The sequence below is a fragment of the Kogia breviceps genome, chromosome X (genome assembly GCF_026419965.1).
Source record: "Kogia breviceps isolate mKogBre1 chromosome X, mKogBre1 haplotype 1, whole genome shotgun sequence".
NCBI lineage: Eukaryota > Metazoa > Chordata > Mammalia > Artiodactyla > Physeteridae > Kogia > Kogia breviceps.
Window position 1 is genome coordinate 19342038 of NC_081330.1, and position 19410 is coordinate 19361447.

The 19410-nt window shown below is 50.1% G+C and overlaps 1 protein-coding gene across 2 annotated transcripts; it reads right to left on the reverse strand.

The window, feature by feature from the left end:
- Positions 1 to 7256: 7256 nt before the first annotated feature.
- On the reverse strand, positions 7257 to 18479 carry RAB33A (RAB33A, member RAS oncogene family). Of its 2 annotated transcripts, none has more exons than XM_059050974.2 (2): positions 17373 to 18479; positions 7257 to 7846 (listed from the first exon to the last, which is right to left on the reverse strand). In XM_059050974.2, the coding sequence occupies exons 1-2, from the start codon at positions 17628 to 17630 to the stop codon at positions 7391 to 7393; spliced, it is 714 nt and encodes a 237-aa protein (XP_058906957.1). In that variant the 5' UTR covers positions 17631 to 18479; the 3' UTR covers positions 7257 to 7390. The 2 variants fall into 2 exon arrangements, with proteins under 2 accessions (XP_058906957.1, XP_066879041.1); XM_067022940.1 differs by having other exon boundaries at positions 7297 to 7846; positions 17361 to 18140.
- Positions 18480 to 19410: the final 931 nt, after the last annotated feature.

Below are 19410 nucleotides of genomic sequence, written 5' to 3' on the forward strand. Positions count from 1 at the left end.
GTTACTTATTCTGAAAATAAAATGGTATCAGGAAGTACTGACTCAGAAGCGCCATCCTCCCTGCCCCAGCTTCGGGCAAATCTGAGCATTTTCTCTAGTGGAAGATCTGCACAATTTCAAAGCTGACTTCTGATCTGCAGACAAGGAAGCAACCCTTATCCAAAGGCCTAAAACGTCATTATCATCATAGCTGGCTTAAAATGTGTACGGCCATCGAAAAAAGCTAGCGCACAATCACACTATTCTCGGTGTTGTCCATATGAATGGCAAACTGGAAAGGTTCATAAAGGTCATTTCTTCCCATCTCTCAAATGGTGCAAGATGCTCTTCTAAAGTATCTCTTTTTTAAAGTTCCAACTGTTAGAGCCAGCCCATTCCTAGCCTTTCCATTCCCCTGCCCTGCCCTCTCTTCCTAGGAGGACAGTTCGATCCTCAGGTACCTCCTCAGCCCCTACTCCCAGGTTCTGGACCTACCCCTGGGCTAAGAGTGATTTCACCAGATCAAGCCCTGGCATCTAGGATATAAACTCCTAACTAATCTACTACTTAGTCCTGAATGCAGCAGGAGCAGAGCCATTAGTCTCAGGCCCAGGAGCACAGCTTCCTTCCAGGCTCGAAAGAAATAGAGATAAGAGAAGTTAGCGTTATGGTTCTGGCTCTGCAGTTAGACAGACCTGGGTTGGCCCCTGCTCTGACCCCGGGCAGCAGTGTGAGTCTGGGCAAGTTGCTTTGATCATTCTGTGTCTCAGAGTTTACTGTGAGGTTCAAGCATGATAGTCCATGTTAAGCAAATAACCGAGTACTTAGCAGTGCAGAGTAAACAATAAAGATTAGCTGCCATTAATAATTGTCATTATTTGAGTTGGAGGTATAGAGATTGAAAATTAGGCTAGATCTGATATCATCCTTCCCATGGAATGATCCCCCTGGAAGGATAGGCAGGACCACTATACCTGTGTACTTCCCCCTTATCTGAAGCATCGGGATTTCCACCTGGAATTGGTGAGTGAGAATCAGATAAGCCAGGTTTCCTATCGTGCTTTTACCTGATGCTTCCTCCAATTCTTTAAACGCGATAAAGCAGAAACTAACACACCATTGTAAAGCAATTATACTCCAATAAAGATGTTTAAAAAAAAGGTTAAATGAGGCCGGTCACAATACTTACTTTATTACTGGAGAAGAGACTAAGGACCAACCACAGAGTCAGCTCAGGTCATGAAGTCCATTTCTGTCTATTTCACTGTGCCATGACTTAGCGGACTCTCCCTGTGATCCCAGGGGTCTCTCTTAAGGCTCCCAGGGTTACTTCCCTTGGATAGATTCAAAATCTATCTTCCTGGACAGGTGAGGTGCTTCTCAATGTCGCCCCTCCCTCTCTGCTGCCAGGCTCAGAGTTCTCACCAGGGGTCGCAGATTTCCCTTAGGAGAGTTAAGCCCCAGTGATTTAGTGAAGGTAGCTTACTCAGAAGAGTAACCATTAACATGAGATCCACCCTCTTAACAAATTTTAAGTGTTCTTGACACAAAAGCGTGGAGCACAAAGAAACTTTTGGAGGTGATGGATATGTTTATTACCTTGACTGTGATGATGATTTCATGGGGTGTGTGCATATGTCCAAACTCATCAAATTGTATAAAGTCAATATGTTGTGGGGTGTTTTTTGTTTTTTGTGGGTTTTTTTGCGGTACACGGGCCTCTCACTGTTGTGGCCTCTCCCGTTGCGGAGCACAGGCTCCGGACGCGCAGGCTCAGCGGCCATGGCTCACGGGCCCAGCCGCTCCGCGGCACGTGGGATCTTCCCAGACCAGGGCACGAACCCACGTCCCCTGCATCGGCAGGCGGACTCTCAACCACTGCGCCACCAAGGAAGCCCAATATGTTGTTTTTATATATCAATTACACTTCAATATTTTTAAAAATTATTTATTTATTTATTTGGCTGTGTTGAGTCTTCGTTGCTGCGCTCAGGCTTTCTCTAGTTGTGGCGAGCAGGCTTTGTTGCGGTGTGCGGGCTTCTCATTGCAGTGGTTTCTCTTGTTGTAGAGCACGGGCTCTAGGCGCATGGGCTTCAGTAGTTGTGGCATGTGGGCTTCAGTAGTTGTGGCTTGCGGGCTCTAGAGCACAGGCTCAGTAGTTGTGGCGCACGGGCTTCGTTGCTCCGCGGCATGTGGGATCTTCCCAGACCAGGGCTCGAACCTGTGTCCCCTGCATTGGCAGGCGGATTCTTAAACCACTGCACCACCAGGGAAGTCCACTTCAATATTTTTTAATTAGTAACCTTTTTAGTTCCCAGTGTCTTAAGTGCCCAAACTGGGACCAGGATTAGCTCCTTCTGTATGGGCTTCCTTGCCAGGACATGGTCAGCACCCATTAGAAAAGCTACCGGTATACATATGCATATATCCCCATATCTCTTCCCTCTTGCGTCTCCCTGCCTCCCACCCTCCCTATTCCCCCCAGGTGGTCACAAAGCACTGAGCTGATCTCCCTGTGCTATGTGGCTGCTTCCCTGACTCACTTTGTTATAAAGCAGAAACTAATACACCATTGTAAAGCAATTATACTCCAATAAAGATGTTTTTTTAAAAAGAAAAGAAAAAGAAAAAACTACCGGTAAACACTTTCTAGCCTTCACCAATTTTACCAGCAGAGGGCGCACAACAGACATGCAATTTCTATTGAATTCTCAACCTTGCGTCCAGAGTGGTCCTCATAGTGCAGAGCTGTTTATGCTCCGAATTAGTTCTTCATTTGCCTCTCATGGTTAAGAGGCTCTTGACTACTAGTTTCAGACGCACAGCACAGGACGTTTGGTATGACTGGAACAGTTTCATTTATCCTAGGAAAGGATCCACTTCACCAGGCTGGATTCCATGTTAACTAGGCCACTAATTTTGAAGGCATGGCTCAGGAAAGGTAGTTGCAGATCTTAGGGTTTATCAGGAAGCCTGGGGGTGGAGGGGGGAGAAAGACCTGGAGGCACATCAGAATCAACTATGGATATTAAAAAAAATAAATTCCTGGGCCTTGCCCCCAGACCTAGTAGATCAGAAAGTCCAGGCTGGTGCCCCAGGAATCTATACTTTAACACGGTGCCAACGGATTTCATTCAGTCAGATGTGAACCAGCGTTTGGGAGCTGCTAATCTAGGGCAATCTCTGGCGTTCACGTCTCAGTCTTGCTGCTGCAGCTCCAGCCCTTAGGGACATGGGCAGTCATGGAGTCAGCACTAGGTGTGAAACCAGTGGGGCCTAGGCCAGCCCTTCCAGAGGGAGCAAGGCCCTTCCCGGTGAGGGGATGACGCATGGTGAGTGGAGGGAGGTCTCTATAAGTTAAGGCAGCAACTCTGTCCCCTCAGATGCTATAACAGAATCATCACTGACCCCTCTCTGCATGTGCTGCTCAAAGTTGCAGGAGAAGCTAAGCCTTGCTTTCCAGGGTGCTCTCAGCATGTCCCCAAGCCCTCCATCCCGGCCCCGCATGTACACAGGCTGGGCGGCAGTCAGCTACACTTGGGGGGTGGGCTTCTCCAGCTGTTCCGGCCTGGGCCTCCCTCCCTAGCACCACCCCAGGCGGCGGTGCTCAGAGGAGCATTTGGCCTTGGTCTCTCTGGCCGAAGGACCCTGCTGAGACAGTTCTCAGCCACACTGACCTCAGCCAGAGCCAGTCCTCAGGCTGAATCGGGGCCCTGAGCAAATGCTCCGATATTGGGGGAAGGGTGGTGCTGGGGGTCCCAGTGACAGGATCCTACAGCCCCCAAAGGCTGAGCTGCGGAGTCCAGCTGGCTGTGTGGTTCCTAGCTATTGTCCAAGCCAAGGACATCTCAGGGACTCCTTTGGCCCCGAGCTGACACTTCTTCTGTCAGCCACTTGGGTTTCCTGGAAGATCTGGTCAGGGGTGTCCCATTCAGGGAAGAATGTCCCTGTCTGACCTCCCGGATATTGAGTGGCCTCTTGGCCAAGCCTCCATGGGTCAGGGGGACTGGCTGGAGCAAACCCACAATCCCTGCAAGGGGAGAAGTCCTGGAGCCTGGAACCAGCTGGAAAGACGGTATAATATCATAGAAAGAGCCTAGACTTGAAGTAAGACAAATTTCCCTTCACCACTTACTACCTTGGACAGGTCAGCACCCACATTCTTATCTGTAAAGTGGAAGGTATTATCCCTAGCTCACAGGGTTGAAGGAAGATTAAATGAGCTAGTGAAAAAATATAAAGTGTTTTAGCACAGGGTCTGGTATCCACTAGGCATTGAAATGTTCGTAGTTATTTCTCCAGGTCCTGTCTCTGTAGCACAGTTGAAGACTCAAGGGTACAGGTCTGGAAAGTGAAGGGGGGCTGTAGAGGGGAGATACTGTCCATCATGGATCGTTCCAGAGCTTTACTGAGGCTGAATGAGGAGCCTGCGTCTCTTGAAGCCCCCCACTCCTCACCACCCTCACAGCAACAAGGGTGTCACTGCTCTCTGGCCTCCTGAGTCCCCTTCCTCTGGGTGCACTCTGGGAACAGCCCATTCCCAGGCCCTCTTGCTCAGTCTGTGGGAGGCCTGGGGGCCACCATGCCACCCTGCTGCTGCCAGCAGGAAGTTCTGGGGCTGGGAGACTGGATGGAGCCCAGAGCTTCTCAGGATTCCTGGGGCCACAGTGGGGAGCCCCCTGACTCCTTGGCTGTCCCCAGGTGCCTGAGCGAGAGTAATGGCATCCTACAGGAAGGGACGGGATTGGGCAGGTGAGCTGCAGAAGATACAGGCAGGTAGGATTGGTGAGTGCCTGCTTTGGGCAGCAAAACTACCAGAGCCTTGGCGGTACCAATTACCAAAAGGTAATTGTCTGGGGGCAGTTTTCAGAGTCTGGATTTTAAGGTGGGGGCCAGCCAGCGTGGAAGGAACAGCCCTGAGGCCCACACTCAGGAGGCACCCAGGAAGGCTGCCTCTTCCTCTCCGAGGAGCTAAGGAAAGTGGAGGCTTTTCCCTCTTGCCGGTCAGTAAACCTGCTGAATCTTCCCAAAGGTTCCTGAATCTAGATGATGCTAAGACCTTCCACTGGCTTCCCACTGCACTTAAATAAACCAGCATTCTCCTCCCTGCTTGCTCAGCCCCACCAGCCCCCTTCCTGTTCCTCAAATGTACCAACCTTACGCCTGCCCCAGGGCCTTGGTATCTGCTGTTTCCTCCGCTTGGGGTTCTTTTCCCTCACAGCTGGTTGCTTTCTTTCATTTAGGTTTCAGCTCACATGTTCTCTCTTCAAAGATGCCTCTTGTGACCACTCTATCTAATATGTGGCCCTCCCCCCACCTCCCGCACTTTCTGTCCATTTACCCCATCTTATGGCCCTTGGAGTCCTTATCACTCTCTCAAACGATCTCATTTATATGTCTCATTTCTTGTTTAGTGTCCGTCTCCTCTATGAGAGTAGGATTTTATTTTGTTCACCTACGTATCCCCGGGGCCTAGAACAGTGGCACACAGTAGGTGCTCAGTAAACGTTTGTTGAACGCCTGAAAGGTGTCAGAGGCAATCCTGGTCAGAGGACTTGGAATGTTGTCATCTTGACCCTGTTAAAGCAGAAAGGGGCGTGACCAAGACGGGCCGGGACCCGGACTACAATGCATCCATTAGGATGGACAAGTGTCCCCACAGCCACTGAGAGGCGGCCCGGCCCTGCAGCCAGGTCACAAGAGCCAAAAGATGCCACAACAGTAGTCCGTATCCTGGGCAAGAAGTCGGCATCGGAAGTCTGAGACAAGGTCCTGGGGTATTCCATCGGGGAGAAGCACAGCGACAGGGGCTTCAGCGGGCAGTTCGCCAATAGACAGCAGGACCCCAGGCCCCTCGGGTGAGAGTTGGGGGCAGGACGTTGGGTGGGGACAACCGGTCAGAAAACACAGCCTTAACTGGGGGTACTAGGAAGACTCCCCAAACCAGGATCCAGGCAGAAACAAAGTGATGAGAACCGGACTGGCGGCTGGGCCGAGGCTGAGAGCAGGCGGGAGTGGGGCTGGGTGGGGAAGGAGTCAGTGAGGGGCGCAGGAGCAGACAGGCTGTTTGGATGGGAAGCACACCTGTTACCCTTTGCTGTCAGGGGCCGGGCCAGAGCTGCGTTTGCCTATCAGAGGACAGTGCTCAGGGGCTATCTGTCTGGGACCCCCTCCCCTCCTCTTGGGCTTCCAACAAGTGGGCTGCCTTTCGGAGCACCCCCAAGCAAAGAAATCTACCTGGGGCTGTTGTACAATAGATACGCCCTCAGAGCCACTTTTACTTTCTTCAAGCATTAGACAAGGAACTTTCACATCCATAGGACCAGATGTACAAGAAATACCTACAGGACTTCTGCTGGAGAGCCACCAGAAGTTCCCATTGGCTCAAAAAGCAATAAACTGTCCTGCCTGAGGCGTGGGCTGCTCAGCTGTCAGTGGGCCAGACTCCTAGCTGTCCTCCTACTCAAGCCCCACGGTCGTTCCTGCCTCCCTACTTTTGCCCACTCCCCTCCTCTTTACCAATCCAAATGTTACGCTTTATTCAACCACCAAAATAAGTTCAATGATTTTTTTGGTGACTCCTCCCTGATGTTGAGTATATGATGCTCTCGATTTCCATAGCACAGTCTTGCACTTGGTAATATTCTCGTCTAATTTTTGTTCCCAAGTAGTTTCAGTGTGTGCATTGCTCTCACAACTAAATCAGAGGGTCTTGGAACGTAGCGGATGAATCCTCCTGTTACATTTCTTCCAGCAAAGATCTGAGGGCATCACAGACCTGTGTTAGCTTGAACCCTGCCCTCTTCAAGAGAGGGCAGGAGGAAAGAAATACTTTTGGTATCAGGGGCTGCTTGGTGAAAAATGGGGAAGCAGGAGCTAACGGGGTTGCAAGGAACTGGGCCTGTTGGGCAACCTATATTTTTATTTTTAAATTTTGGGAAATAAGAAGAGAGCAGCCTACTCTCGACATCCAAGGAACCTAGGAAATAATGATGAGTCGATGTCTCCTTTCAGAACTTCTCTATCCCTCCACCTGCACTGGCTCTCTAGAACCACATACCTGTCCTGTATTCCACCCGCTCCGGGTGCTTCTGCCCACTGATGACATCATGTGAGAGAATGAATTAGTCCTGAAGAAGTGACTCGAAGGATTAGCATTTCAGGCAGCGTAGAAGGCTGGTAGGGAGTGTGCCTTTCTAGCAGGGCGAGCTGCCTCTTCTACTCGTCACAATCAGAAATGTCTTCTTGGAGGAAAGCAAGACATGAAGGCATATGATAATCTATACAAATTTTATTTTAATATCAATTTGTATGGAAACAAGCAGATGTCAGAGTTACACAGGCACGGAAAAAAGAGAAAGAAAAAAAAAACCTCCAGAGATAATTGCTCTTGTATTTACACCGTTTGGTTTCAACAGGGACAGGAAGTTTTACTGTTAGCTTCCTGTGGGAACTCCAGTTTCTGCACCTTCCCCTGCTGCCTCTCAGCATCACGATAGAGCAGGGATTTCTGAGCCTTCAATCGGCAAGCCAGGCACATGAAAATTGACTCCACGTTCTGGCTCTCTTTGGGGTCCTTGGCCGATGTCTCAAATAAGAGCATATTGTGGGCATCGGCAAATTTCAGGGCTAAGTTGGAGGGCACCTGGATCTGTTCCCTCAAGTCACACTTGTTGCCCACAAGCACTTTCGGGACCAGTGGAGGCACAGCATGCCCGTTGCATTCTTGGATCCACATTTTGAGGTTGGTGAAGGATGTCATCTTGGTGACGTCATAGACAAAGACCACAGCATGCACATTGCGGTAGTAATGCTCGACCATGCTTTTTCGGAAGCGTTCCTGACCAGCGGTGTCCCACACCTGAACCTGGAAGACACAAAGACCCGTATTTGGAGTCAGAAAACGAAACATGAACAGATAGGAGAAAACATGGCTCTGTGGCATTATAAAAATGAGGTGACAAGCCCTGACACAGGAAGTGGTTCTTTGACAAATTGGCAGAATGGACTTATCAACATACAGAGAGAAGTTTCTTTCAGGGTTTATTAAGTCTTTCTTAAGGTTTTTAGTTGAAAAACTGGAATGTAAATTGGTCAACTTTCCTGGAAGGCAATTTGGCAATATTATCAAAAACCCTAAAAATGTACAAAACTCTTAGAGCCTAGAATCCCACTTCCAGAAATCTATTCAAAAGAAATAGCAGATAACGTAAATAAGTACTTGGGATACAATATACAGCATGATGACCATAGTTACCACTGCTGTATAATATATATGAAAGTTGTTAAGAGAATAAATCGTAAGAATTCTCATCACGGGCTTCCCTGGTGGCGCAGTGGTTGAGAATCCGCCTGCCGATGCAGGGGACACGGGTTCGTGCCCCGGTCCGGGAGGATCCCACGTGCCGCGGAGCGGCCGGGCCCGTGAGCCGTGGCCGCTGCGCCTGCGCGTCCGGAGCCTGTGCTCCACAACGGGAGAGGCCACAACAGTGAGAGGCCCGCGTACCGCAAAAAAAAAAAAAAAAAAAAAAAAAAAAAAAAAAAAAAAAAAAAGAATTCTCATCACAAGGAAAAACTTTTTCTTTTTTTAGTTTTTTCTTTTTATTGTATCTGTATGAGATGAGGCGTGCTCACTAAACTGACTGTGGTAATTATTTCACAATATATTGTAACTCAAACCATTATGCTGCACACCTTAACCTTATACAGTGACGTGCGTCAATTATATCTCAATAAAATGGGGGGGAGCAAAAAAAGAAAAGAAAGAGATATGTGGTCAAAATTCTGCACGAAGATCTTAATCACTTTTAAAAAAATCCAAAAACAACAGGAAACAACCTAAATGTTCACGAGGAGAGGAGCAGCTAAAATGTATGTATTGGGTTGGCCAAAAATTTCGTTTGGGATTTTCCATATGATGTTATGAAAAACCTGAATGAACTTTTTGGCCAACCCAATATATATCTATACAATGGACTATTATGCAGCCATTAAAATAACCTTTTCATAGAATAAATGGTGTAGAAAATGCTCATAAAATATAAGTAAGTGAAAAGAATAGGAAACAAAATTTTTCATATGCTATGGTCCCAATTTTTTAAAAAAATTAAACATAGACAAATGCATAGGAAAGACTGGAAGTGTATATGCCAGGACATTAATGGTTATTGATGAACAGCGGAACTTAGGTGATATTTAGTTTCTTCTTTTTTTTTTTTGTATTTTCCAAATTTTCTACTGCATGCATACATCACTTTGGGGTTTTTTTTCATGACTTTTTTTTTTTTTGCGGTACGCGGGCCTCTCACTGTCGCGGCCTCTCCCGTTGCGGAGCCCAGGCTCCGGACGCGCAGGCGCAGCGGCCATGGCTCACGGGCCCAGCCGCTCCGCGGCACGTGGGATCTTCCCGGACCGGGGCACGAACCCGCGTCCCCTGCATCGGCAGGCGGACTCTCAACCACTGCGCCACCAGGGAAGCCCTTCATGACTTTTTAAAGAAAACAGAGTTAGTGTTAAAATCTCACCGTGTGGCTCAATTTATTTTAAGTTCACTTCTTTGTTATGTAAAAGGTAATTTAGCTCACTGGATTTTTCTTCTGCAGCTCAGCTTTTGGGATAAGGCCAATCAGTAACATATGTAAAGATACAATTTCCAGGGGATACTCTGGAGTCTAAACACATTCAGCCCAATCTATTTCCCATTATACATCCAAAGTCTTGGACAAGAGAAATCATGCTGAGAACGACGGTCCCAAGGCCTTATACAATTCCCAGTTATGAAAGAAAATGTGATTATAGTCACTAATTGACAACTATGGTTCTTAAAACGAAGTATAGCCTTCATTTGGAGTTAGCAGTCAGTACGTATAATCTAGTAAATATAATTAAGTCTCTTTGCTGAATAAAGATCTTACAGGGCCCCAGAGTCATCACTGTGATCATCAGTTTTCATTGTCTAGGCTTCCCTTTCATCTTCTCAGTGGAGATGGCTGCCATGTTCCTTTGGCACGACATTCAAATTCATCTCCTCATTCTATTTAGATTTCCATGTCTCTTGGTCAGACTCTCCTCTCCTCACTCCTGAACGACAGCAAAGTCTTTTGGATTCTAGACGTCTCCACCTCCAGTGCCTATTGCATACTGCTTTCAAACTAGCCTTCCTAAATCCCTGGTTGTATCAGCACATCCTCCTCCTCTGCTGCATGTGGCATCAAAATGGAAACATTTCTGTCTGCCATCATCGGACCCGGTTTCCCACTACTCAGCTGCACCTGCTTCATTCTCTCCTCTGTACCTTCAGTCCCCTACAGAAGTGGCTGCCCCCTCATCGCTCTATCCAAATCTCACCCATTCTTCCAGGCTCGGCTCACACTGCACCTTCTTCCTAAAACCTTCTCCAGCCTTTCTTCAATTCTCTTTCCTTAGGCATTCCTAGTGCACTTTGAGTCTGCGCCACACCACTTAGAATATATGTCTTTGTTCTCTAGTCGTTTCATCTGTGTTCTTGGCGTCCCTCCAGCTAGACTGTAAGCAGTCTTTTTCTGCGTCGGATCACTCGTCATCATGCTTGTCATCAATATCGTCGTCGTGATCAACAAGCAGTATTGGCCCGAGCCAGCAAAACTACTGTCTGGCATCCTCGGTATCTGCCAAGGTGATTTCAGAGACAACATTCGACTTCGGTTACCCAGAAAAACGTAAGCCGTCAAAGGCTGATTTGCTTCGGCAAGCAGAGACAGAAGAGATTTTCATTTCTTCCACCTCCCTGGGGCTCCGAGCAGGAAGAAAGAGGAGAGCAGGCCAGGAAAGGAATGGAGGTTAGTGGGAAGAGGGCAGGTATCCTGCGAGAATATCATTACCACTTGGCTCCCACCCCCACGCCCCGGTAGTCGTAACTCTTGCCTCTGAGTAAGGCTGAATGCCTACCAGCCCTCAGGCATGTGGCAGATGCTTTAACACCATGAGCTCAGGACTCTAAAAATACCTGCCACTAGCAGGAACGAGGGTGGGAGTGTATGAGGTGTTTGGGGCTGAGTAGTTGGGCTGTGTGGCTTTTCTATGGCTTCAGAGTGATGCAGGCCACCCAAGCTGCCAGAACTGCAGGGAGGGCCCTCTCTGCTGGAGACCTCCTTTGCCTTCCCAGTGCCTGGGGAGCCTTGAAGCTTTTATTGGGAGGCTCAGAATTTCAACTACTGCTCTCATTCCAGCTCTTTAGAAACCCCACCCCAAGTTCTTTGCACCCCTGTCTGTGGTGAGAGGGGAGCCAAGAAGCAGGCTGCTCACAGCAGAGAATCAGAAGAGCCAGTGCTGTGGCCTCAAGAGCCATCACAAAGGGCCAGCACGGCAGTCAGGCTCGCTGGAACATGGCCGACCTCATTTTGTTTCTGTCCTTCTCAGCAGCCTCATAAACCCCTGGCCTCTGTCGGACAATGAAAGCATCTCCTCTCCCTTTAGCAGCTGGCACTCCCTCACCCAGTCCTCCCTTCCTGTGGGCACTGCATCTGACGCCTGCCCCTTAGCCACACACATGCCCCCAGGACCCTCTTTTCTCTCCAAGGGCCAGTGGGGTATAGTGGAGCCGAACCAACTAGGGTGCAAACCTCAACCCAATCATGCCCTACTAGTTAGGTGTCCTCAGTCACGTTACTTTATGTTCAGCATCCTCCTCTGGAAGCTAAGGATGAACACAGCAATCTGGTAGGGATGCTGTGACGATTAGCATTCCTTGTAAGTACAGGGCACAGTGCCTAATACACTCCCCCTTCACCCCTGGCCTGAAACCGCCACCATCAAGTCTGGCCAGGCAGCTAACTGGGCTGGCGCCGTTGGAAACACAGCAGTAGATGTGGAATTGGGCAAGTCGGGTTCTAGTCCCTCAGCTTGCTAGCTGAGTCAATGACCAGCCAAATGAAGTAACATGCGAGGAAGAGCTTTTGCACGATACAAAGTGCTCTGCAAATATTAGCTGTTGCCATTGTCTCAGAGGGCCCGTGAGCCCTCTCCTGGTAGCACTGCTCCTTGGATCCGTTGGTTCTCATCCTGGAAAGCGCAGAAAGCTTGGCTTCTGTTTTGGCTGTGCCACACAGCATATGGGATCCAACTGCCCCGACCAGGGATTGAACTTGTGTCCCCTGCATTGGAAGCGCGGAGTCTTAACCACTGGCCTGCCAGGGAAGTCCAAGCTTGGCTTCTTGATGATGAGATAGAGCCAAGGCAAACACAGTCAGCGGGGAGGGGGAAGAGAGAGGAAGGCCCAAAGTGACAGGGACCCTGGAGAGTCAAGGGGCACAGGGTGGGGAGCTGCCAAAGATAAATCTAGCCTTGTAAACCATTTTCCTGGGGCTACCGCTGCCTGAGCAAGCTTCGTCAAGTCCCTCACCCCTGCACGTGCTCTTAGCTGACATGGGTATTTCTTATCCCTACGGAACATATCTGGCGTCTTTCTACAGATGAGGCATAAATGTCCTTTTGTTGGAGGCTGGTGGAGGGGGGTGGGGTAGAAGTGGAAAAAGAGAGAGAATACATCTGTAACCTTTGGAGGATGCCCTAGTGGATGACGGGAAAAGTTTAAGGTAAATCTTTCTTCAGCTAGCTGGCTGTCCCATCTAAGATACACCACGTTCACACACCAGGCTGACACAGAGAATGGCAAAGGAGGACGACAAAGAGAAACTCAACCCACGGCAAGAGAGGCAGCAAGGGAGACAGAAACAACAAAACTGCTGGATAATTAACCATTCAGCTAACTGGCAGAAGATGGGCTCTCAGAAGCCCTAAGGAAGACATGATGTCATTCTGACTGTGGGCAGCTTCCGAGGGAACGCTTAGCTCCGCCACTCGGTACCGTAACGCACGAAGGTGTTTTTCCAAGTGATCGGTGGAGGAAGAGAAATCCACAGTCCTGAGCGGCACCCGCCCACAGCCTCGGCTGTCCTGCAGCGTGCCTGGTCTGGAGTGCTGGGCCAGAGGGTTGCCCAGGCTAAAGGAGGAACCCAACTGGACAGCAGGGGGTGCTTGCTTGAAAATGTACAAGGAATGGCTCAAACATTAGAACTGAGCCTCCCCTCTACTACCTGCCCACCCCCAAACACACGTCCCAGTTGGCATTTTCCAATGCTTTTAGACTGAGACGGGTGCAATATGACTTAGCTAAACCTGTAAGGTGACAGACACTTAATGGTCATTAAGGGAAGCTCCACCCTGCCTTTGGGGATTGGGGGGGGGCCTCCATCGTTCCTAGGCTGATGTCAGGAAGGACTGTCAGCTTTCCCATATGATGTCTCACCATGTCCCTGTCACAGGTAACTTTGTGGGTTGGATGGACGATGGGGAATAACTCCAAAAATATAAGTGAAAGTTCCCCCAAATCTCACTCCACAGAGTATTTTATTAGGGCATGGGGCCCATTTTGATATACCACATTTCCAGAAATCAGTGTTTCTACCTTACAAATATAATGTGAACTCTCAGACTCAGTGACAAGTTTTTGCTGGGAGCATATGTCTAAATAATCTTATGTGGATGTAATATTTTCTTTTATATCTCCCAGAAAGTTAGCATTAATTATGGCTATGAATTAGCAAACCTTCTTTTCACTTTTTTTTTTTTTTGGCTGTGTTGGGGATTTACATGCTCTTCTAAGCCAGGCAGCATGGCGTGTGGAAAGAGCGCCAAAAAGGGAATTAGGAGACCTGAGTGGTAGGCCGGGCCCTGGGTGATCTTGAGCAAGTCACGTTCCCTCTCTGAGCCTCAGTTTCCTCTCTGTAAAACAAGGAAGTCGGATTAGAGATGCTCTAAGGTCTCTTCCATCTCTGAACATCCTCTGATTCGCATACCCAAGGTGAGACAGTCAAGGTGCAAAAAGTAAAACCCAGGCACTCGGCTCGATGTCTGGGGTGCAGCCGAAGGTGACATCTTGAAGGCTCCTGGGTTCTGGGGCTGAAACCCTGGGCCCCTGGCCTAGAAGAGACCATAAGGCTGGTTGCCCGGCATGCCAACTCCCCCTGAGCCCAATGCCCCCCAGCCAGATACTGCCCCGCGGGAGGAGAGAGCAGCAGGAAAGAGCATGAGTTGGGAATCTAGGTTGAAATCCTGGCCCTGTCACGGGGAAGGCAGGAGAGGGCGACGGCAAAGCGCTTGGGCTCAAGAGTCAAAGACTGGAGCTCAGATCCACGTGCCTTGGGGCAAATTATTTAATCTCTCTAACTGTGGTCTCCTTATCTCTAAAACAAGAATGGTAATAATCGTCCTAATTTCATAGGGTTGCTGAGAAGACCAAATAAGATAGTGCATGGAAAGTGCCTAGCCTGTGTGCTCTTTGTTTCTTCAATCAATAGAGCTTCTTGTGATTATGATTATTGCCTACTCATTGTAGGCTTTTCTTGATGTTCTTGTGAACCAGGAAATACTGGATTATAAATCTTGTGAGGGCATGGGGGACACAGTGATCGCAGACACCACATGGGGCTTCAAGGCCCTAGGGATGACCCGGGTAATTAAGACGGTAGCCCCAAATATGCTAAATTAGTCATGCCCCTGCAGGGGTTGACAGTATGTGCTACCCTGGGACACAGGGGGGCAGCCCAGGAGAGGCCACACCCTACTCTTGAACCGAGAGGAGAGCTTGCTGAGACCTCTCGGCCACTCTCCTGTGAGCGCTGGCATTTTAGAGCCTGACAGCCTTCTCTTGCTGGCTGTGGTCTAGGGCCACCTCAGCCTGGGGACTTTTCTCTCTTCCCCAAAGGCAGTCACCTCCTAGCGTGATTTTGTTACCTGTTCCTTGAGAAACTTCAGGCCAGCTGGAGTATGGGGCAAAATCATCTCCTGTGGAGCTCATTTGCTGCTAGCTGCCATTCTCTGCCATCTCCCCGAGGACATGCTGGTGTCGCCTGCCACCTTGGGCCCTGAGCTTGCAGCAGCTTTGCCAGAGGCAGGGTCCCCATCCCGCTACTCCCACACCCCACCCTGAGCTCCTTCAGAATCTGCACTCAGAGGGCTCCTCCATGAGCAGTGTCACCAGGTTTTGCCCTCTTGAAAATATCATCTTCCCCCAAAAAGCCTGTGTTAAGCACTTATCTGCACGTGGTGCTGTGCTGGGCTCTGTTTCTAGTGAGTCACGTTGTCACAGGCTCTGCCCTCTGGGAAAAAGTCCGGAGTCTTTGGCAGAGACTAAAATCCACTTTGATCAAGTACTGGGTGTTAGGAGGGAAGGAATCTTTGCAAAATTTCCGCAAGGTAGTGACCCTCTTCCACTCGTTTTCACCTCCCACTTTCTGGCTTCCTCCTCTCCTCTCCCCCTGTTCTCCTTCCCTAGACTCCCAAACGCTTCCTTTCTCCTCCATCTAAATTTCAAGGGGACTTATTTCCCCCTCTCTTAAATCCAGAGGACTTGTTGGCTCAATGTGACACGATTAGAAACAAGCGATAGCATTAAATTCAAAAGGTTTTGAGGGTTTAAGAGCACATCCATAAGTACATTTCTATTTTGGATTTTTAAAAGGCATGTTTTAGAAATGCCAGAGTCTTACAGTGTTACATTAAAGAAGTCCTAGCCAAGCAGATATTGACATAAGAGCCCTAGGAAAGGATGGAGACAGATACCCACTGTGACTTTTAAAAGGAAATGTAGCAGTTCCCTCCAAAATGCGAGGGGCAAAAAAGATCACTATTTCCAGTGCTTTATCTTCCTGATCCTGGGTCTCAGTTGTTTTCAAGAGCACTCCCTCACCAATACTGAGCTGCCCATTTTCCTGACATCGAGTGCCTTGGCCTGGTCTCTGAAGCCATTTTAAAACACATTCATTTTAATAATGAAGGAGTCAGGAATCTTGTACAGTTCAGAACATTTCATCGTTCTCCTCAGTTACTCAGTCCTTCTCTCCACATCACTCAGAAGAGAGGCCCTGTGGTCACTGGGGCTGTTTACCCAGCAGGAGGGAGGGTTGCCTTCACCCGACTGTGTCTGACCATAGCCTCAAGAAAATGCCAGCTGTGAGACTTCCCTGGTGGCACAGTGGTTAAGAGTCCGCCTGCCAATGCAGGGTACACGAGTTCGAACCCTGGTCCGGGAGGATCCCACATGCCGCAGAGCAACTAAGCCAAATGCGCCACGACTGCTAAGCCTGTGCTCTAGAGCCCGCGAGCCACAACTACTGAGCCTGCGAGCCACAACTACTGAAGCCCATGCGCCTACAGCCGGTGCTCCGCAACAAGAGAGGCCACCGCAGTGAGAAGCCCGCGCACTGCAGGAGGAGTAGCCCCCGCTCGCCACAACTAGAGAAAGCCGGTGCGCAGCAACGAAGCCTCAACTCAGCCAATAATTAATTAATTAATTAATTAATTAAAAGACAAAAAGAATTAAGAAAAGGCCAGCTGTGGGTCTAAAGAAGTTGGTCTTTAGTGCCCAGTGCCTTCTGAGGTGGCTTTCCTGCCCATAACCCTGCCCCCTCTGCTCCTCTGACACATGAAGCTGCCCTTGCCATGCCCTCCCTCCCTCCATCCTCTGCACATTGAAATATTACTGTCATATCGAGTTTCTACCTCTTCTGAACCAAAAGTGAGCACAAATGGTCAGACAAGAATATCTGTACTTAGTCTACTTGACAAACTAAAGAGAGGGGGGCACCAAGACACTTCTCTTAGCCCTCTGGTAAGTTGCTCTGTATTTTTACCAAGGCCTGCTGAAGACAACACCAACAGAATGAGTAATGGGCATTAGGTACCCAGACAAATATAGAAGATATCATTCCAGGGGTACTTTCCAAAAGAACTAGTTTTATCTATTATGAAGTGTTGGCAGGTAACCCTGTCTCAGTTTCTTTAAACGGCTCATGGCTTTGTGCCAGAAGCACCCCACACCACTCCTATTCCAAATCAGCCTTAAACTTAATCATAACTTGTAATTGAAAATAAAGCAGCTTTCATTCTCTATGGATTTCCATCTCCCCCCACCCCCGCAAGGCCTGGGGGCTTAGCCAAAGCAGGTTTTTGCAACCTATTGGCACCCACGAGGTAGAAGGGACCTCAAGATGTGTAAAGCGCTGTGGGATCCATCCCACAGACCAGGACGGAGACCCCTCATACCGCCCTCTGCTCACAGGCGCCGCTGCTCCCGGCTCAGGGTCAAGGATAGGATCAAACAGGCTTTTCCGAGCGGGAGCTGTCAGGCAGGGGCAAAGGGCATGAATGCAACCACTGCCGCCTGCCCTCAGAAAACGGGTGAGGTGGGTACTGGGCCACTGAGAGAGGCGAAGGGGATGAGGACGTGCCGAGGGTCTTGGGCTCAGCAAGCGGCGACACAGCCACACGCTGGACATTTACAACCACTAGAGCAACGCCTCTGACAAGGCCCCCTCCCAGATCCCTCCCTTCCCGGACCTGACCGTCTGGATCACCTTGATCTTCTCGCCCTCAATTTCCACGGTCTTCTCCCTGAAGTCCACGCCGATGGTGGCCTCAGTCTTGTCCGGGAAGGTCCCCCCGCAGAAGCGGAAGGTCAGGCAGGTCTTGCCCACGTTGGAGTCCCCAATCACGATGATTTTGAAGATGCGAATCTGCACGTACTGGTCCAGCGACGAGTCCAGCTCCAGGGACGCCAGGCCAGCGGCCGAGGCGGGCTGCAAGTTCCCATGGCCCAGGATGGGCTGCGCCATCTCCCCCGGACCGGACCCGGGCCCCAACCCCCCTCGAGGGCTCCACACAAAGAAAACGGCCACGTTAGTGCGCTCGAGGCGAGCGAGCTTTGTGCGTGTATATATGTGTATATGTGTGTGTGTGTGTGCGCGTGTCTGTATCCGCGCGTGTGTGCGTGCGCCAGCAACGTGTGCGCGCGCTCGCGTGAAGGGGGTGCCTCTCACCCCAGGCCCCCCCCACCTCCTCCAGCGCACTCTCCTAGCAGCTCTGAGACAGCGACACAAAAGCCAGGGAGGGGAGGAGAGATGGAGGAGAGTGGGCAAGCGTTCTCCTTGCGCCTGTGCGCTGGGATGGGACGCTCGGGCGTACGATCCTACCGCGCTCCCCAGGCCTCCGCGGCCGCCACCGCACCTTTGCCTAGACCCTCCCCTGCCTGGACTCCAGGGACACACCGGAGGGAGGAAGCCTAAGGAGGAACGGGTGGGTGGGGAGAGCCGCACACACCACCCCAGGATGGCCTTCCTTTCTCCTTGCCCCCATTTATTTTATAGGTTTATAGGTTTCGGGCTCCCCACCCCCACTTTCTCGGAGCGCGCGGGGTCAGCGGGCACAGCTGGGGAGGACAAAGAGAGCTGCACCCTCAGGCATCTCTGGAGCACCTCGGCCTCGGAGCGACACTACTCGGCGGAGGTGGGGTGCGGGGCGGAGATACCTCCTTCACCTCCTTCACCAAGCGGCCGGCAGCTGCGCCGTGCCTCCGCAGCCCCCTCCCAAGCCTTAGGATAAAGCGATGCTCTGTCTTATTGAGAAAGCAGGTGCGCTCGCGCGCCCCAAGGAGCCGGGGAGGGCTCTGCCAAGACACACTGTGGGTTATGGGGGCCCGCGCAGCTGCGAGAGGTAGGCAGGGGCACGGGTGTGCGTGTGTAGGGGGAGTTAGTGTTTCTGTCACAGACTTGTCAGATGTAGGGGGGCGCGTGCCAGGCGCCAACCTCCCCTCATCACACCACGAGCACCCATCCTCTGAATGTTCAGGAGAGTGGCTTCCATTGGCTGCCGCAGTCGGTTGTGTTTGTCTGGCCAATGGGGAAGGCCCGCCACGGGAAAGGGCCGAACATGGGGTAGAAGGGGGAAGCTGGTGGTGGCGGCTTCAGCAAAAGGGGACTCTGTTTCCGGGGCTAACCATTACAGGTCCAGGTGGAGGGATCTTGGGACATGGCATAAACCTCACGGTGTGTTGCATTCCCGAGCCCTCCATATAGTCATAAATCCTTCCAGAATGGTGGAGTTTCAAAAGGAATTAGAAACCCCTAGGAGTGTTCACCCCTCTGCAACTGAATGTAGAACAGAGTGGTTGGGTCTAATTTGCCAGAAGCCTAGGTTATGCTTGGAAGATGATAAATGAACAGAACTTTCTTACGGTGTTAGGGGGCAGCTTCCCAAGGCTTAATAAGCATCACGCATCTTGGTCAAGACCAGTCTTCCCTCTGCTGAAAGTGATTTGCAGGTTCAGAATTTGTTTGAAATCAACTCTGCTGAGGTACAATTTACATACAATAAAATGCGCCCGTTTATGTTTGCTTTTAAGACTTTATCCCTCCTCCCACGTATTTCATAAGCTAAGGTAATATTGACACATACCAATAGCACCAACATATGAGTTATTTGCTAACGCCATCAAGGTCAGGGATTCCGGCAGCACACGTGAGTTACCATCTTATTTGTGTATGAGGCTGAGCTGCAGAAGAGACAAATATGACTAAATCCATTCCCACTATGAGGAAAACAATTCAGTGCATCAGT